This window comes from Apteryx rowi, unplaced genomic scaffold, assembly GCF_003343035.1.
Source record: "Apteryx rowi isolate R43461 unplaced genomic scaffold, aptRow1 scaffold_79, whole genome shotgun sequence".
In the NCBI taxonomy this organism is placed as follows: domain Eukaryota; kingdom Metazoa; phylum Chordata; class Aves; order Apterygiformes; family Apterygidae; genus Apteryx; species Apteryx rowi.
In genome coordinates this window covers 797,235-816,103 of record NW_020451082.1, presented here as the reverse complement: position 1 = coordinate 816,103, position 18,869 = coordinate 797,235, and the positions used below count along the sequence as shown (strand labels likewise).

The window sequence follows — 18,869 nt, the reverse complement described above, 5'->3', positions numbered from 1 at the left end:
ATTTCATAATTGTATTTATTGAAAAAACAAAACAGTAAAATAATTAATCCTAATTCTGTATATTCTGCCAGATATGCTCCATAACCTCATGCTCATGTGAGTAGGCCTGTTCTTCACCAAATTCTGCCAGTGGACTTCAGTTTGCAAAGGCCTGCAAAATATTTCTGTTCTGTCATAGTCCAGATTCTCTTTGGGGCAAAATTTCTTCACCATTTTAGGTTTAGATCATTTGGGGTTTTTTTTGTTTTTGTTTTGGGGGTTGTTTTTTACATTTAGATCTCTGGGGGAGGGGTTTAACGGCATTTTATTTTGTTTTGTTTACTAGGAACTGAATGAGGCTAGGTAACTTTACAGAAGCTATGCATTAGTATCAGTTACTGGACTGGATACAGAAGGGCTCAATTAGATTTCTTTATTCTCTGGGACACAAAAGGTCAGACAAGATGACCATGAGTCTTTTCCAAAATTAAATCTATGATCACACAGATTTTTCAGAAAGAGGAGGAAGATTAGTATAAGCTACTGTACCAACATTCCCACAGCCCTCCTTTAATTTAAAAGAGTATTTATTGACTGTAAAACTTTGTATTTTTTGAGAATTATACTGGGTTTACTGCTAGATTACCATTGACATGGTTTATAAAGTAGATCATCCAATTCAAACATCTGCATTATTTTGATTTATAAAATCTTGTTCCTGGTGAGATAAACAGCAAAATGATAAGCAAGGATTTTACCTACCTTATTTATAACTGTAAGGATAACAGTGTTTCCCTGTTTGAAGTCAAATGCTTGAGATGTAGTTATGCTCTTACCTGCATGGGTATACAAGGAAGAGAATTGAAGATGCCATCCCAGTGCTTTTGAAGAGGGCTGTAAGGTTGCCGTTGAGAGATAAGTTCCATAAATGAGAATGCGTAAAGTCCAAGGAAGGAGAAATCTTCTGTTCTCCCTCCTTGAGCCCTCCAAAACATAATGGAATTTCTATAATTCCCCAAGCCTACTTGTCATTAGCAAACTCAACCTTGTAAAGAGAGTGAAGGAAAAAGAAACTAGACAAGGGACAGGGTAGCTTTACTCCTATTGCAGTTCCTAAAGCTCTGGGAGTCATTTAGACTGCTTGAGACAATGACACTTGCAGGGTTCCTGCTAAGGCAGTGAGTTTGATGGCAGGTTCTTAAACTTCTTCCTGAGTGAATCAATTTTTAGAAGACGCTCTCCTCACCGAATTGCTTTTGTGATTTTGCTGTAAGTTATTTTTTTCTTTATCTTACAGGGAAGTAGGTCATTGTTGGAAAAGAGTCATCTGTATTTGCAATCTGGTCAGAACAACTGCTCCCTGACAAAGAGAGAGCTGCCTCCTTTTGTGCCTTTTCAGAAGCTCCCTTCAAGAACTCTGTCACCAGCTTTTACTGCAAGAAAGACTATCCAAAATCCTGCTCAGGATACTTTGTCTCAAACTCACGTTCATGAAGCTAATACAGGGAGATTATCTGCTTCACCACTCCTGCAGTCTCATATGCATATGAGCAGTTGCAGCAGGAAGAAGACATTTCAAAACTCTTTTAATAAAACCTACTCTAGAGACCTCCTTGACAAACATTCAGTTTGCTTCACAGAAAAAAAGCAACGTTTTACCCCTCGAATCTTAAAGACATCACACCAATCTGCTCTTGTAAAACATAGATACTATAATCCTCCTCACAAAAAAAAGAACTTGTCACCTGGCAGACCACCACTGAAATCAGTGGATGTCGACAATGAAAAGAAAGGAGATTTAYGCAGGTACTTACTCAGTTTGTTTATACATCAATGCTGAAAGTTAGGTAATACAACTTTAGTGATTTCACTTTCAAAAACATCATTTTAAACTGAAATAATTGGTTTTCATTTTGATTTTAATCTTTCAGTTTTTTAGAAGATGCACTTGTGAGACCACATTCAGATCACTTTTGTGAGAAGCCAGTTGAGGTTGGTGTACCCAGTTTGCTATAAAGAAAAAGAATGGGCACAATTATTCATGTACAAAAGTTGTCCTGGTTCTGTGGATAAGAGAAGGATAATCTARTAGGCTTTGGGGAATATAGGTAAAGAGCAAAAACAAAAACTTAAATCATGTTGTGAGAAGTCACTAAAATTGCAATAGCGAAATCTAGTATGTGTGTCTAGTTAGGGTCAACAGCCTTCAATGAATAAAATAGGAAGTAAAGTAACTGGTCTCCCTGAAAAACACAAATAGGCATTATGATATATGAAAAAAAGTATATTCCAACACAAATCTATTCCTCTGAAAGCAGAGTTTTTTCCTACATGACTAACATCTTGCTGCACTTCAAGCAATCATATAAGCTTGTGGCTGATTTACTGACTTTCCACTCCATCCAAATAATAACTTAGAGCCCAGAAACTTCCAGGCAAAGTGGTAAGCAATCAGCGTACAGTCAATACAGTAGTATGCCATACATGACTTGCCTGAAAGTTGCACTCCATTAGTTATGTGGATATTTAAAATGGAGGGGAGATTCATTTAGTGAATTTTAGTGCTCTTGAAAATAAGATGGGTAGCAGTAGCCGAAGCCATGCATGACGAAGGTTCTGTGTGATTTTTTTGGCCTGCAAAACCCCTTACAGGGCCTATGTTGGGTCTCTACACAGCTCGACCAAGGCACGGTAGGCCTGATTTGTGCTAGCCCTATGCTACCTGGCTCTATTCCATGCATTAATCCAACCACCAAAATCTTCATTTTACAACATTAATAACAGAAGCTCCTAAATTCAGTCCTATTCCCATCTGCTAATCCTCATGTACCTTGCATTGAAGTGCTACTTCAATATCAATGTTTTGTATCTTTGTATCTGCCTTTACAAAGATAAAAATATATTTTGCATATCCTTTGAAAGAAAAAATTCTTATTAATGAGCTCTGCAAATATTTCTCTCAGAATTTCTCGTTTCCTTTATAAAGTTTGCGGGATTTTTCTGAGATTATATATCTTGCTTCTGTTCCTGCTAATGTGAATCCACCTAATAAYAATGCTTTTTCTTTGTTCATACAAGTGATTGACACTCGAGACATTCATTTCAAATGAGCTGGCCTGTCACTTCAGTATGATGTTGTTATGATTTTCATATGTTATGGAATCAGATCATTTGCCCCTAGAGCTATGAGTGGAAATATAAAATACTAATACAAATATAATCAAGGATCTACTTTTCCTCTTTACTTATTTGTAGCAGAACCATGAATTATGGTTTACTGATTCTGACATGCCACTTTCTCCGAGATCACAGCTTCAAGAAAAGTAAGTTAAATATTTGTTTTTCCCTTTTAACTATTTCTAAGTTTTATATCAAAATATTAAAGTAGGAACCTGACAGAAAATTGGAAACATGGCGCAAGAGCCGATTAATTACAAACAGACTGTATAAGGTGGGCAAAAGTGACACTGTTAAGGATATAGGTTCAGCTACTTGCTTGAGAAGTGTGGGATCAGAAAACTAGAAGAGATTTCTGAGTCATGCCATCCAGGCCCCTATTACTGTAGGCAAACTAATAAGGTGTCGTTTCTTTCATAAACCAAAAAGTTTGTAACGATTTGTCTCATGATACCTATGCTTTCTGTCCGTTGCAACTATTTTTCTTGAACTGATTATTCATAAAAGACACAGATATTCTTAATTAATAAAATTAATTGATTAGTAAGTAATTATTAAGCTGACCAATAGGGCTGGGAAAATCAGTTGTTTAAAAGAGTATAATCCTGGATAGTAAAAAATGCAGACTAGTAAAGAGATTCATCACTGTTGAATATATTGACAAAATTCTTTATTTGAAGTAGTTTAATTACTATAAAACTGCATTCCAGTGAAAATCCTCCTGGGATGGTTTTAGATATTTAAACCTTATTTGTATTCTGTGAATATTAAAGAAAGATGCTGACAGCTGTTGTGTATTTCTATAGAGCAGACTATCTTTGTTTTCTTGAAGATCTTACAAATGATATTTTGATTAGAAGTTGTTATCACAAAGCGTAAGTACTTGGCATTTCTTATCCATTTAAGTAGAGAATTTTTGGCCAGTCATTCCATTAGTGTAAAGAACTGGTGGTTTTAATAAGATTAAAATGAAACTTGAAATCAGTCTCATTTGATGCATACTTTTGTGATTGCACTTCATAGTAGTCATGATTTAAGCTGTGTAGCTGAACAGAAAATATTTTCAGTGAACCTTATATTTCCCAATAACTTCTAGGAGAAGCATAGAAACATTGTGTTCTCTTACTCTCTTCTTAAGCTCATTCCCTTATGGTGATATATATGATTGTTGCAGTAGTCTGATTCCAATTCTTATCTGAATCAGTCCTGAGCTCACATACCATGGAGCAGCAATGAGTCTTCCTTAGCAAAGTGCATCACAGCAAAAGATTTTGTCTTGAGAGTTCTTTTTCCCTCATGTAAGAGCAAAATAAAAAATAWAATAATTCTTTTTTGTAAGATATAGGCATAAAGACTAGAGTCAAATWTACCCAATAGTGCTGGTGTCTAACTGCAGCATCCTTTAATGTTTTCGTGTTCTATATGTGAAATCTTATCTCACACACACCCACATACCACCATGCACTSTCAATATGTCTGTCACATTTCTAATAGGTAATATTTAGAGGGCTGTGATAAACCACAGGTCTGTTTGTAGGCCCACTAAAAGTTACAATATTGCATCTTCTCTTTCTATAGCATTTCCTGGCCTGCATCTTAAGTGGGAGATGCTTTTCCTTTAAGAGATAATACCCCAGTGTATAAGACTTAGTCTTCATCAAGTGCTATGCTTTGAGGCTGCAGAGTGCTAAACCCTGAAATCAATCATCAGACTCATTCTGACATCAGATTGAGATATTTCCCTTTCAATCTAGAGAACTTCAGTTAAAATCCTTAAGGCTCTCTTAAATTTTTTGTTAAGAGTTGCAAACATGAGTGGGTTTTTTTTTCTGATCAGTGAAAGATACTGATTTTATTTCTTCCTTCTAGGTATAGCAAATTTCAGACTAATTTAAAGTTTCATATTAGAAGTAGATATATCAGGTTTCATTTTAATTTTCTGGTTACACTGGGAGGAACATTACTGGCTTTTAAAAATACTGACTTACTACACATTTAAGAGGTTGCTAAGTATCATGCATGCCCATACATACAATTATAAATAAGATAACATTAAAATAAAATCTCAAAAAGCTTCAGAAAATAATTTTTTTTCTCTATACCTAGTGAAAACGAAATGAGAGGAAAAGAACACAAACTTTTACCTTTATGATGTGATGGCAGCAGGGATAGTGTGTGTGCTCCCATATTGCGCCCAACTCAGAACACTGCTGGGAATTAGGGTGTCCAGGCTGCAGGCTTGTCAGATGAGAGGACCTCTCAGCTGATTTTAGGTGGAGGTTGTTTAGATACTCTAAACTCTTAACCCAAAAAATAAAGATTACTAAAAATRCATAAATAACAATCCATTGTTTTCTTGGGCAGGCTCTAATAAAAGAACTTAGTTTCTCTGCAGAAAAAAAAAAAGAAGAAATAGTGGTCTTTTATTTTAAAGCCAGAGTTGAATTTCTAAATAGATTTTAGTGACGCCTGTCACTATAAAAGGCACAACTGGTAGCTTTAGCTTATGTGCTGCAGGATTAAGACCTCCATTTATTTAGACCAGCTTCTCTACAGATAAAGCCTGAAATAGCCTCCCAATTCAAATATGCTGTATACAGCTGAAACAGTCCTGCTGAGACCTCCAGTTCATTGCAGACTGTCTGAAAACACAATCACTGGGTTAGATATGACTAAATTATGGTTGTTGAACATGGAGAACTAATTTCCGTAGTCAGTTAGGTCTTTATTTTTTTACAGATGCTCATCACAGCGCATCTTTTGCTTGCAGCTTATGCAACCATCATGAAAAATATTCTGAGAGCACTTTTTGAAGGCATCTGTCTTTCTCTAGTACACCTAGTTAACAAAAATATGACCATGAAAGTTCAACCTTCAGTGTTTCCCTCAAAAGTTACTGAAAAGTAGGCCTGAGTACAAAGAGACCGTGCAAATGACCTTTAGAGATCTAAAGGTGTTGGCTAGAGGCAATTTCAAAAGTTCTTTTTGAGTAATGAATTATAATGGACAAAGGAACTACAGCTGTAAATGAGTCTTGGAAGCTACGTACAGTACTGCCCAGTACCCTCAGCAGTTTCACCCGGTTAACAGATGGTGGAACAGTACTCACAGACACATGTGRCAACGGAGGGACTTGGCCCCACCAAAATACAGAGGGGGACTACTGCACTGTGATGGAGAGCACCAACATGCTTATATTTGGAGGAAAGCACACTGTACTAAATGTGAAAGAGTAGTTTGGAATACCATACATGAGAGACTGTCCCCATCACAGTTCCTGCTCAACAGCATGCACTTGGAATGAGGCTATTCAACAACTTTACAAATATTTAAGACTTTATTTTTTAAATCCATTTATAGCTAGGGTAGGGAAGTGGGGAGATGGAGCAAAAGTAAAGAATTGGGGTGTATTTTAAGTGATCTGAAAGACAGACTGAGTGGTATTTTTCATTTGGAAGTAAATGGGCTTTGAATAGTCTCTTTTTGCACTCATGTTCCTTTTTATTCTTTTTAAGGGCATTAGAAGATGTATTTCAAATGCACATTAAAAGTAAGAGGCATAACCTTGATGAGGTGAGCAAAAAAATGTCTATTATTAAATTCTCTGTCACCTACAGGAGAAATGTTGTATATCAATGCTGAGCAACAATTTATGGCAGATGATTAACTGCTACACAATTTAAATACAAGGTGAGAAGAAACTGCTTCTATAAAAGCAGCAGGTAGAGTGTTTTCTATGGAGAATTGCTAAAGAGAGATTTTTCTATATGTTTATATATATTTTTCTAATAGGGCTTCCAAAAGATGAATAGTGTACTTAGTGTGCAGAATGGCTTAATTATATAAAACCTATTTATGAAGAATATTTGTTGCTGAACTTTTTTGCTGTGACTGCTCTTTTCTGGAGTAGAACAACAAGAGAGATTTGTAGTCTGTGGCTAGATCTTGCTTTGTAATAACTTGCTTTTAGGAATTTGGTCCCCAGAGCAGAATATAAAACTCCAGAGTTCAACATTAAAGCTCCCCATGTGGTGCCTGCCAAGAGTTATACACCTTGCAACACTTATCTAAAATTTCATGTGCTGAGAAGGGAGCAGTCTTGGGAAAGACAGTAGGAAATGCCAGGCACGAATGTGTCCACATTCCTGTCTCTCCTCTGCAGATTTGGCATCATATTTAGGATGAACAAAAGCACCTCTGCCTGTTTTAATCCAGATCTTAGAGCCTTCTCCTGGGAGTAGGGCTTATAACTGCTCTTTGAAAGATCTCTGTAGGACACAATGTTTTCCTTTTAAAAGTCATTCACAGAGAAAATGGTGTTAGCAGTGTGTCTTTGCTCTCATCTTTTCTTTTAGCCCAGTGTGGTTGAAGCATTTGCCCATGAAATGTGGGAGTCAGATTCAAATGCCTCCCCCAGACTGGGGAGGCCCAAATCCAATCCCACACCTTATGAGCAAATACCCCAAATGGGCATTTTGCTTTCCAGCTTTTGAAATTGTTCCACTGGTTAAGATAATATGATAAAAAAGGGAGACACTAGCTTTGTAAGCTGGGGTTGCAGAACTCATTTTAAAGGTACTGGTTTTTCCTCCTCCCCCATGACTATCAAATATAAATTTATTTTTCTTTGCAGTCTCTTTATTAAAAAAAAAGAAAGAAAGACAAGAGAATCCCAAGAGCCTGGAGCAGAACTGTGAGCTCCGCAGAGGGCACAGGCCTTTAGTCACGTTCTTCCATTTTGCTCTGCCTGCCAGCTGCTGGTAGCGGGGTTTCTCCTTAGCGCGCAGGGTTTGGGGTTTGGTGCCGTTTCATCCCACAGTTCTGCTGTGTCCTGTAGGGAGTGAGATCGCTAATTCTAGCCTTTAGAGGGATTTGGCACTTGAGTCCTTCTTCTGGTTGTGTCTCTTAGTGCCTCCATACAAGGCAGTTTCATTAGGTTTAATGAGCAAGAGGAATTAATGGCCAGAGGTTTGGATTGCTTTCTAAAGCTCATACTGCTGCAGCACAGTCAGAGGGGAACATTTCTGAGGAACTGAGAGTGTGGCATTTGAACAGGCTACCTTTGYTTATTTGTTTCTGAAAGGTAACGCTGTTATTTGGTATTGTACTTTCTTCAACAGTAGGCACGTGGGAGTTATGCATATGCTTTGCACAATGAATAAATAACAATCAAAGGAATTATAAATTAACTAGAATGCAGAAGGTTGTCTTTCAAAGTGCCTCAATTAGGATAGAAATGGTGTTTTGGTATCTGTTTAGATGCTAGTCTGACTGACAGTCAGTAGGTAGCAAAAGTTTCTGAGGAACAATTCGAGCTGAAATTAGTGAATTTTAAGTCAGTTTCATGGAAGAAAAGTATTCAGAAGCAGTACCTCAACTTGAGAGGATTTATAATTTACATCTGTCTAGAGAATGTTGAGCATATATCTAAGGCCGACTCCTGCCGGATGCTGAGTGCCTTACAGATGCAGCTGAGAATCCTTTAATAGGAGATTGAAGGTACCTGATTCTTCCCAGAAGGATCCCAGCACTTCTAAAAGATGAGTCCTTAAGCAGCAGTGGATTTTGAGTATATCCTGTTGCAATATATTTGATATCTAGCTATGTGTTGTTCTGCAATTGTGTAGATTTAAACCTGGAATCTCCGTCTTCAAAAATACCAAATAAAGACATTGGAGAAATTTAGAAAAGAGGAGTAAGATAATTAGTGGAGAATGAATTGATTTGTAGGATTTTTAGTCACATATTTAGTTGTACAGCAATGAAAGGGAAAAGACCAAAGCTGCCTTTATATGTTAGAAGGATGCAGCATGCAAAGGAGAACAAGGGATTCTTATATGTATTATAAGTAAAGATTAAATGAGAAGGGTAAGCATAATGTACATCAGGAGAAGCTTGCTGGTAGTGAGATTTATTAGAAAGGGAACAGTTCCACAGATGGAAGCTGAACTGCTGGGTTCCATAGTGGGTGGACTCAAATGTCCTGCAAAATATTTTTCTTTTTTAGTTTCTGTTTCTCTTCAAACCAAAGCCTTTTTGTTCATTATCACTGTTTTTTGGACCAGGTAGACAAAATAGTAAGATGGAAACATTTTCCAATGTCGTTGCAGTGCTTTTTTTTACCCACGCTAGATGTCTGCCAACTTGTTATTTGTCTAGTTGGGCACTTGCTTCCCTGGGCTGTGCTCTTCTGTGTACTCGCTCTCCAAAGCCAGTGCGCTCTCCAAGTCCCTGTTGGCACTTTTTTATGCAGAATAGTGTCTGAGATCTGTTCACAAAAACAACCTCCGCTCTGGCCTACTGCTAATTTGTGCTCCGTTGGGGTGCTTAAACCCAACTGGCTGCACTGCCTGACCCAGTGTCTCTTCCTTGTGCTGGTGCTTGGCCATGTGCCAGCCAGCAGCCCCCAGCAATCCYCAGTGCTTGCCAGGAAACATGCCTCGGTTGTACTTGTAGCCTCTTCTCCAGCTCTCAGGAAAAGAGAATAGCACCTTCTCTCTTTCAGGGAGAATACACACTGAAAGGGATTTTACATTGGGGCCTAAGGGGGAGAAGGAAGAGATTGATTGTGTAATTAGGTTAGAAAAGAAAGATGGTAACTGCATGGCTAGGAAGGAGGTGTGAAGAAAGAGTATAGGAAAATACATGCGAGGAGGAAAGGAAGACAGTGTCTCAAAAACAAGAAGCTATACTTTTAAAACAAAAAATATTTAACACCCCCCCCCGTTATATTATTCTCGAGGTACCTAGATTGTGTAGTTATTGGTGGAAAGTGAGGGCATAGATGGCAGTTCTTTCACTAGACTCCAGCCCAAGGCAACTTTCAATCTAGTTCATCAAGATATATCTGAGGAGCAATTTTCTTTGCTTTAGAACATGTAATTTCAAACTTTGCCCAGGAGAAGGCATGCACCGCTCCTCCCTGACAAGATTTATTTTTGCCTTTCATGCTGTTTTACTGCCTCTGAAGATTGCATTTTGTGGTCTGCTAGGAAATCTTCAGCTGAGGATGCTTTTTACCTACCCAGCTCTGGAGGTTCATACATATTTCTTTATGTTTTAAAACTATATTTTTTCTCGAACATTTATTAAGAAACTGGAGAATTGTTCTAACAAATTTTTACAGAGAGAAAAAATTTCCCCATTTTTATACTAATGAAATGGTCTCTAATCAGGAACATTTGTAAGAGCTTTTTATCAGGCCATTTGCTCAAAAACAGCATTAAGCAGTTTTTCACCTCTGGAAATACAGGGATGATATTTCATCTGCAGAGTATTGGTCTCAAAAATCTCTTCTATACTCAGATTCAATTCAAGAAGCCATAAATTCTATGAAAAACATTTTAACAGCAAAAAAAATTACTGGTTCTTGCTAGCAGGTACAGGTAAAAGAGTAGTTCTTAGAATCCAGGAGAGTGGAGAATGTCACTCTTGGGCTTGAAATAGCCCCTGAAATGGGTCTGTAAGTGTAGCCTTTCAGGGAATCGGTGAGCAACTAACATGGCACCTGCAGGGGTTGGGGGCAACACTGCTGGTCTGTCTTCCACAAAACTGTGCAAAGTAACTTATTTCCTGGAATTTTACCATATAAAGCCTAAAGCTGCTGTAGACATGAAGTAGTACCTGACACTTGTTTTATGCCTTTACTTTTAGGGGGATCGTAAAGTATTCTCTCTCAAAAAAATGTATTGTAAAGGCACCACAGGAGTTACTTCAGAGGAGGGGGAGGTGGAAGACAGCTGTTAAACAGCATCTAGCAGTGTTACCAAACATTTTAGGGCAAGATATGTAGAACAGCATAGGCAGCTGCCTGCCACGTTGGTGTGAAAGTTGAGGAGCCGCCTCACTAGACCAGATAGAATGATTTACTTTGATTACTGCAAGAGTACAACATGGATAGTAAGAGCTGGCAGGAAGTGGCATAGGCTCTTTGATAGCCACTAGTGGAAAGGATCTATTTTTACATTTCTTATGCAAAAAATCCTTTAGATGTACCAGAGCCCAGCACTATCCTGGGTCACACCCAGAAGCTGAAGAAAGCAACCTCCGTTTAATCCCTGACACCATCTCCTACATGTTCTTTGCGCTTCCCTTCTTCAAGTGCTGTACTCTTTCTATATAGCCCATCACATCTCTTGGGATTGCCTTAAAAGGAGATGTATCGGCTGATGAGTGTGGTTTGGGATGCTAATGCAATAATTACAGGCTTAATCATCAGAGTGGATAAGCAGTTTACCAACACAGTCACTTTCAGCATTGTGCACTGTTACCATTTAAATCCAGATTTTTGTAATATACCATAATTAGATACTGCACATGGGAAAGTTTTAAATGTGAACCAGTAAAATCACTGCTCTGAGATTAGCCCAGGACCTGAGTTTATCATTCTCACAACAGCAAATGTCAGTCATCCGGTAAGTGGAAACTTCCCTCCAAACCAATGCTGACCTGGTGGCCCAATCACAACCAGAAGGGAAATGTTCTGTGAGACTTGTTATCTTCTGCATAGGACTTAAAGTAGGAATCTTGTACTTTGGCAAAGTGGCATGGCTAATATTTTTAGAAATTCTAACATGAATAGTTTCATTTCAATTTCTTAAATTTCTTCTGAAGTTTCAATTGGACGTAGTTATTTCACTGCCTGCTGTGGCACTATATACTGCATAGCTGGGTATGATAAAATGTTGCTCCGGTTCTTCAGCTTTCGTATGCGCATGCAACTGTGACTCTGCAGTGGCAAATACTGATTTCTTCAAGTACACAGATACCTGTCTGTATAAATCAGGGTTTCTGTATGTTGAGACAATTGAAAAATATGTGAAAATATAAACAGTTAAGAATATCACTGAACTTTGTCTATCTCACAGCCACAGGATACATATGTACAATAAGATCTTCACACCTGAGTGGCTAACAGCTTTGATTACTTTAGCCTCTAAAACTAAACATAACATGTTCTCTGGATCATACTTTATTTATATGTCATCAAGCTTCAAAATTAGATTTAGAGGGGAAAAGAGAGGACAAAGTCACATTCACATAGTTAAAACACAGGATCAAATCTGTCTGAAACAGAACTGATGAGATCTGCACCATGCAGGATCTGGGCCCGAGCTCTCACAGTCCTCAGGCTTCCATAGCTTTCGCCACCTGACTGGATTTTTTCCTTTTGTTGAAATTTCCCATTAGCAATCAGCTCAGCAAAATAAAATATGTAAGATATAAAATTACCTTTTAATATCTACAAAGAGCAGTTTGCAAGATAGTTTTTAATAACTTCTAGATTAATTCAAAAATTATGATAAAAGTAGCTTCAGAGCCAAGGAGGAGGTTTTAAAGTTACTCTTTTCACTGTTCTTAATGCCTATCAAAGCCATAAACCTCTCAAAAGGAAAACAAATCTCTTGACATTAAAGACTGCAAATGAAAAAGCATGGGCATAGAGAGATCCATTGGATTTCTTTCACTGGAGTTTGGATCGCTCCATACTTTCTTAAGCCAACATGCTAAGCTAGAAGTGTGAGTTACTTTTGAAGCCCTGGATATTTTCCAGTGTTTCCATCTCAGGGAGAGTGGATTATCCATCATCCTTAATATGTTTCAACATGAAGAATTAGTTTTCTGTTAAAGTGCTTATGATTCAATGCCCACCACAATGACCTTCGATTTGAACTCTAATCTTACAATGTTCCCAGTAAATTCCTTGGGATCTGCTGAACAGCTTCTAATTCCCCCCATCTTTTTTCCCTTTCTACGTGACATTTTCTAGACTCCATTTTTTGTCACAAATACCCAGAGATCTATTTCCACAGACCAAAAAGAGACGATGTGACAGGGCAATCATAGATATTATCTCTTATTAAAGGAAAATTCTTGGGGGATGCTCTAGTAGTCCTAATTGATTAACCCATAATCCATTTTCCACTTGACTCATTCTTACTGTAATATTAATAATTTTTTCAGTCTTCAGCAAGTCAGACCTCATTGGACAGGGCCTCTCAGACCATTCTGCAATTATGTGCCATTCACAATTTAGTCTTGTATTTTTCAAGACAGTTAGCAGTCAAAAAGTTCACCTAGCTGGCTGGATTCCAAACTGTGGATCACATATTTCATCACTTAATCTGTTTTCCCTTCTTCTCCTATTACCATTATACCAGATCACAGATGTATTTAGCTCAACCCTCTTGCTTCTTTGTAAAGCTGAACTAGATAAGCACATGGGTCACAGAAAAAAATGTGGAAAAAAACCTGTTTTTCCCYAGTGAATTTTAGAATTTCAAGGCTGTATCTTACCTCTGAGGAACCTGTGCGCTTGCCAGAAATAACCTTGGACTATGTGGAGTCCTAAGCTGTGATTTAGTAGCAATGTGCCACATTATTCTTAAAAAGGGTAAAATTTGCCTGTCCCTCTGCTCAGCCCATCCCATGAGCTCCTTTTAACTTCCATCTCTGACCCTCTGTTCACCTCCCTGAAACAGGAGAGCACCCATTTCCCCAGCTTTACTGTGACTAGCACAGATTGCTGAATATGAGCTGCAAGCTGCTACTTCATGCGATATGTTTCCTGGAGCTGCTGCTCCTCAACAGCTTACTGTATGCAAGCTCTTATCTTCCCATGGGCACTTACCACAGATAAGCTCACATAGAGGGCGGGGGGGGGGGGGGAGAAAGGTGTGAGTCAATAGGTTTCAAGCAGTTACTTGCATTATAGGTGCCTAAAGACATTTCTGTACATATGCAGAAGTACCCCAATGTTGCTCAAGCATTGCTGTAAGTGTCACATTTGCAAGCCTGTAGGGCAGTGCTTGTTTCTAATGTTGTCTCATGTGTGGCGTAGATTCAAACTGCACTTGCAGTGGTAAAACCAGCCTCTTTGCTGCAGTTACAAGAATATTCCTGTAATATGTTGTGACTCCTGACTAACTGAAGTCTCGTGCTGAGTTACTGCAGCTTCTGTATTTCAGGGACGTGGCTTTTTGCCATGGTCCATTGAACAGTCTTCTCACATGACCAGCTGCGTTTTGCTTACTTACTTACACTCACTGGTTTTGGTTTGATACTGGGTCGCTTTTCACCACCTCTTCAGCAGTCTTGCCTTTCTGCTTCACCAGAGCACTGGATGCAATTTGTTGGGGGCTTAGTTATAAAGAGAGAATCTGGACTGCAAAATTTCTTGCAAATGAAAGATAAAATCTCTGAGACTCCTTTAGTGAGCTAAAGGAAATAAATGAATGAGATAGATAGTGGGGACAAAAGTGAAACACCCACTTAACTGAAACCTCATTTCAGTCTATTTTTCTGCAGTTAATTAAGTATTGAGGAAAATGGATGTAGAAAGCACATTTTAAAGCAATCAAGTACTGCCAGAAATCAGACCAACAATTTGAAAAGAGAACAACACTGCTCTCTGGCATCTGATAAAATAAGATATTTGACAGGGAACAATATGTGCAGCACTGGCTAATTGAGAGGCAAGGGGAAGAACAATCATAGCTGTATTACTGACTTTATAGAAACATCTCCTGTGTCCCGCAGGGACAGGAAGAATTTTTGGACTCCTTCTGCCTTGCTACAGCAAGCCAGCAGTTGCTTACTTTCCCATCGACATTTTTAGAACGTACCCTAGGCAGCAATACAGAAATAGCAGCTGTAGTGACTGAAATTGGGAGAATTTGCCTTTAAACTGAGTTTAATCACATCCTTTCCTCTGCTGGTGAAGAGATGTGGGATAAGAAACAAACAGGGAAGAAATCTTCATTAAAGTTTGCTCTGTTCCCAGCATCCTTTGTTATAGCTCAATCAATGCATCTTACAACCCTTTACCAATTTACATGGAATGGAATAGGTCTATTCCAGTGTCAGTGTTGCTACAGATTAGGCTGACTGTGTGTTTTTTCAAAGTGTCAGTATTAAAGCAAGGGCAAGAYTTCAGTTTTACTGCCTCCTAGTTTTGAGCTGTAGCCAAATACAGTGTCAACTCCACCCATGAACATGTTTACATTTTAGAAGCTCTGGCAGAAGTTTTATGGCTATAGTCTATTCAGGGTAGGTGATTCACTATCATTTTTTCATGTAATTTTAGCAAATTAAAATGATTCTTACAACACAGGCAGCATGCTGCTTTGTCAGGTACCCAGACAATTCCAACACAGAAAAAATGTTCCTCCACCCTAACGTGCAACATTTCTATTGTCTGTTTTATAAATATTCTATAGGCAAAATCAGGCATTTGTATCGAAGTGAAGGAGACAATTCCCTTTTTTTCCATGATGAATCTGTGATTCCAAAGGTTAGAAGAATTGAGAAAGAAGTTTTGTATTTGTGTGGATAATAAGAATATCCAGTCATAACAAGCCAAAGTAGTAAAAACTAAATATTTTAAAACTCCAGTGTTTCCCATTTTTGCCAACATTCATTAGGACAGGAAGACAACTTCCTTGTGAATAGTCTACAACTGCTTAAGTTTCTTGCACTTTTCTTTGAAGAATCTGGTACTGTGCACTCTTGAAAGCAAGGAACGAAGCTATGGCGGGGTGGGCTGCCTCAGCATGCCAATTCCTGCCTTCCTGGCTGTGGCATGGCTTCTTGCTTGCTGGTACTCCCGACATTTGMACTGTTCACATTTTCCAGTGAAGACTGAGACACCTGAACAAACTTCCCATTCCTACAAAAAAGGCTATGTAGGGGATGTGCAGTTAATTGGAGATGGTTACTTAAATGCTTTGATACTAGCCAGTCCTTCCAGTTGTAACAGCCTAACTCAGTAGATTTGTTGATCTGAAGATAATACCAGTACCAGACAGCCAACACTTAAAAATCATTAAAAGAGCAGGTAACAAAGTTAAACAAGGAGTTAAGCAAGCAGGAGATATGAAGAGCTGGGAGTCACAAAACCAATTCTTTCCTGCTGTAATTGCTCACAAGAAATTGGCAAGAAAAAAATCCAAAAGGATGGAGCATCAGTCTTCCTCATTACTGCCTTAAGCCTCCATGATTTGAATCTCAGTTAATTAAAAGGATGCAAACTACGCTTCTTAGGAGTTCTAATATCTTCAAATCGCTCAATGCCAGGCAATGACTAAAGCCACATATATCTTTAAAAATCAACAATAAAAGTGAAAACTGAGTATTCTTCCACGGGGAGTCAAAAGAATATAGAACATTTATCTTTTTGTATGTGAAAAATCAAAGCATTCCCCAGCCACAGTTAAGTTTCCCACTCCCCCATTTTGCCCCTAAAAGAAAGCAGTAATCTGATGGGGATCTTTCCTCACAATTCATGTGGTACTCGGCAGGGTTTCTAATAAAGGAACTCCAAAACACTACCCAGTACCGGGAACACATTCTCACTAAGCTTTCATCTACTTAATTTATGAAGCATGATAGCAGAAAAGGAAAATATTGAAAGGTGATTTTTCTGTGCACCCATCAATCATCAGTCCATTCACCTAAGTGTTTGAATAGCTGAATTGTGAATACAGATCATGATTTTTCTGTTGTTAAAAAAGCTTCCAGGAAGACAAACAAAGCAATGCAAAAACCTGAACAGATGTAGCTATTTTACAGCCACATCCTGTTTTTCTAAGTTCTATAATAGTTTCTGAACTATATACATTGAAATAAGCACTTGGGTGTGCATATATGCATATGAGAATATGCACATGCATACATACAGAGACGATACACATATCTCCTATCACTTGGAATTACAGATTTAACAGTCCATATTTTATGCAAATCCACAACATTGCTTAGATTTTACGAAGATTTTAAAATATTAAAATATTGCTATTGGAATCCACTTTCATAGTAGTCTACTAAGTATTCATTTGTCAACATCTTTAGAAAGTTTAGACAGCTGTTTTGAAACTACTGTTTTTTGCAGAAAATTATTGGTAGTCATAATGTAATTTGTGGCTATTTAGGACAAGGTGTTAAAAGCAGAGGGAAGTGGAGCCATTTTAAAGATTAGACAGCTGAAGTCCCAAACAGCAGGAGCAAAGATCAGGCAGCTGAAACCACTTCTGGGACAAATGTGGAGTGTTCCCACCAAAAAGAGGTGGCATCTGCACTATGGAGTGATACTACTTTCTCTGTTGTACGGAGTGTTTCTGTTGTTCAGCTTTGTTTCCATGCGTAAAAGGAACTCATTTGCAATGTATAGTACAAAAAAATCCCTGTTAGATGTACGTAGCACTTCTCTCTGGCATTACCATCTAGGTTTTAGGGTAGTATAAGATTACATGCATGTCTGAGACTAGACAGATTTGGATTTGCAACAGCTGCACCTGGTATTTTTATTCTTCTATTTAAAGTATATTAATTAACATCAATTGTAGGGCACATCAGTATATTAAGCAGGATAGTGAGAACGTGTTTCTTCTTTCAGCTCCATCCTTCCCTGTCGCCAGTCATTCCTGGACTGGCAAGCTCCTCAGAGCGAGCTTGCCGGGAGCCAACAAGCATTAGTGACAGCAGTGCTGGACCCAACAGTGCAAGTACAGTGCAATGTAGGGCCCCCTCTGAGCGCTCACTCCTCAGAAAGCAGCACAGACTGAGGTCCAGTAAATGGCATTTAGTCCTACTGAGGGACTTTTTTTTTTTTGAAAAAAATTTGTATACACTCTGCCCAAATAGTAGTTGATTAGACTGTAGCTACGCCATGGGAAGTGCAGGGCTGACTCAGGCCTGCCACTGCCATATTGCTCCTGCGCAGCCCATTTGAGGCCTGGGGAATCCTATTCATTGCAGCGGTTGAGTGAGCTGCAGAAGTCAGGGCAGGATCTGACCTGGGAACATTTTAAATTCTGAAGTATAAGAGATCAATTTAAACCTTTGTTCTTAATAATAATCCCAGAAGAGCAGCAGCCAAAAAAATTTCGTTTTATGTTTTTCTTTCATTACTAGGTAAAAATGAGAAGGATAGTTCAAAGCCTGAAGAAAGAGCTGAACATCACAAATCAACTAGACCTTCCCATCAGCTGTAACAGCATGTGACAAAATGATACCAGCATTGCTGCAACATGCTTTTAGCCTACCATTTTTCGCATTTCAGAGAGCATTCAAAATTAGTTAGGACAGCAAACTAGATTATATAAACACCAATTACAATGTAAAACTTGGGCAAACGGGCAAATGAGGAAGAAATGCATCTTCCTGTGCCATAACATAGTATCACTATGGCAACAAGCAGGTTAACATGCTAAGGACAATACCAGAGCACCAAAAATGGCATTTTTACAGGGATTTTCACACATTAAAATAAAAAGCCAGATGCAAGTATCCTCTCATTTGCTACTGATAGCTGACACTGACGAAACGCTTTCTTTGCAATCTTCCTACTGTGAATTCTGATTAGACATTTTTATGTTATCCTGCCACACACTTGATTTACTGATAGGTTGGAAATTAAGTTTTAGATACAGTTTTCAGAAACCTAAATGAATTGTAACCCCAAGTCTCACTGGTTTGCAAAGTCCCATTTTCAAGTCATTTAGGTATTAACCTATGTAATTTAAGATTTCTTGAATATCTTATCTTTATTAACTGGTATACCAGAAACTAAGATTAGATAGTACTACAGTACATACGAGTAACTGAAAATAATAAATAGGTATTTTGATCTTTCAAAATTTATGTTTCACTTACCAAAATCTAAATCCTTATGAAATACAAACATGGCAAAGTAGGAAAATATATAATTACTGTAG

The 18,869-nt window shown here is 38.2% G+C and overlaps 1 protein-coding gene across 1 annotated transcript in view; it reads left to right on the top strand.

Moving 5' to 3' along the window:
- Positions 1 to 18,538, top strand: part of LOC112977001 (spermatogenesis-associated protein 7-like) — a 40,599-nt gene extending 22,061 nt beyond the window's left edge. Inside the window, exons 6-11 of the mRNA XM_026088828.1 lie at positions 1,277 to 1,785; positions 1,911 to 1,971; positions 3,235 to 3,302; positions 3,963 to 4,031; positions 6,672 to 6,729; positions 18,067 to 18,538. Of these exons, the coding sequence (XP_025944613.1) occupies positions 1,277 to 1,785; positions 1,911 to 1,971; positions 3,235 to 3,302; positions 3,963 to 4,031; positions 6,672 to 6,729; positions 18,067 to 18,156 (855 nt within the window). The 3' untranslated portion in view covers positions 18,157 to 18,538. The remainder of the gene's footprint in view (positions 1 to 1,276; positions 1,786 to 1,910; positions 1,972 to 3,234; positions 3,303 to 3,962; positions 4,032 to 6,671; positions 6,730 to 18,066) is intronic.
- The last annotated feature ends 331 nt before the right edge of the window (positions 18,539 to 18,869 follow it).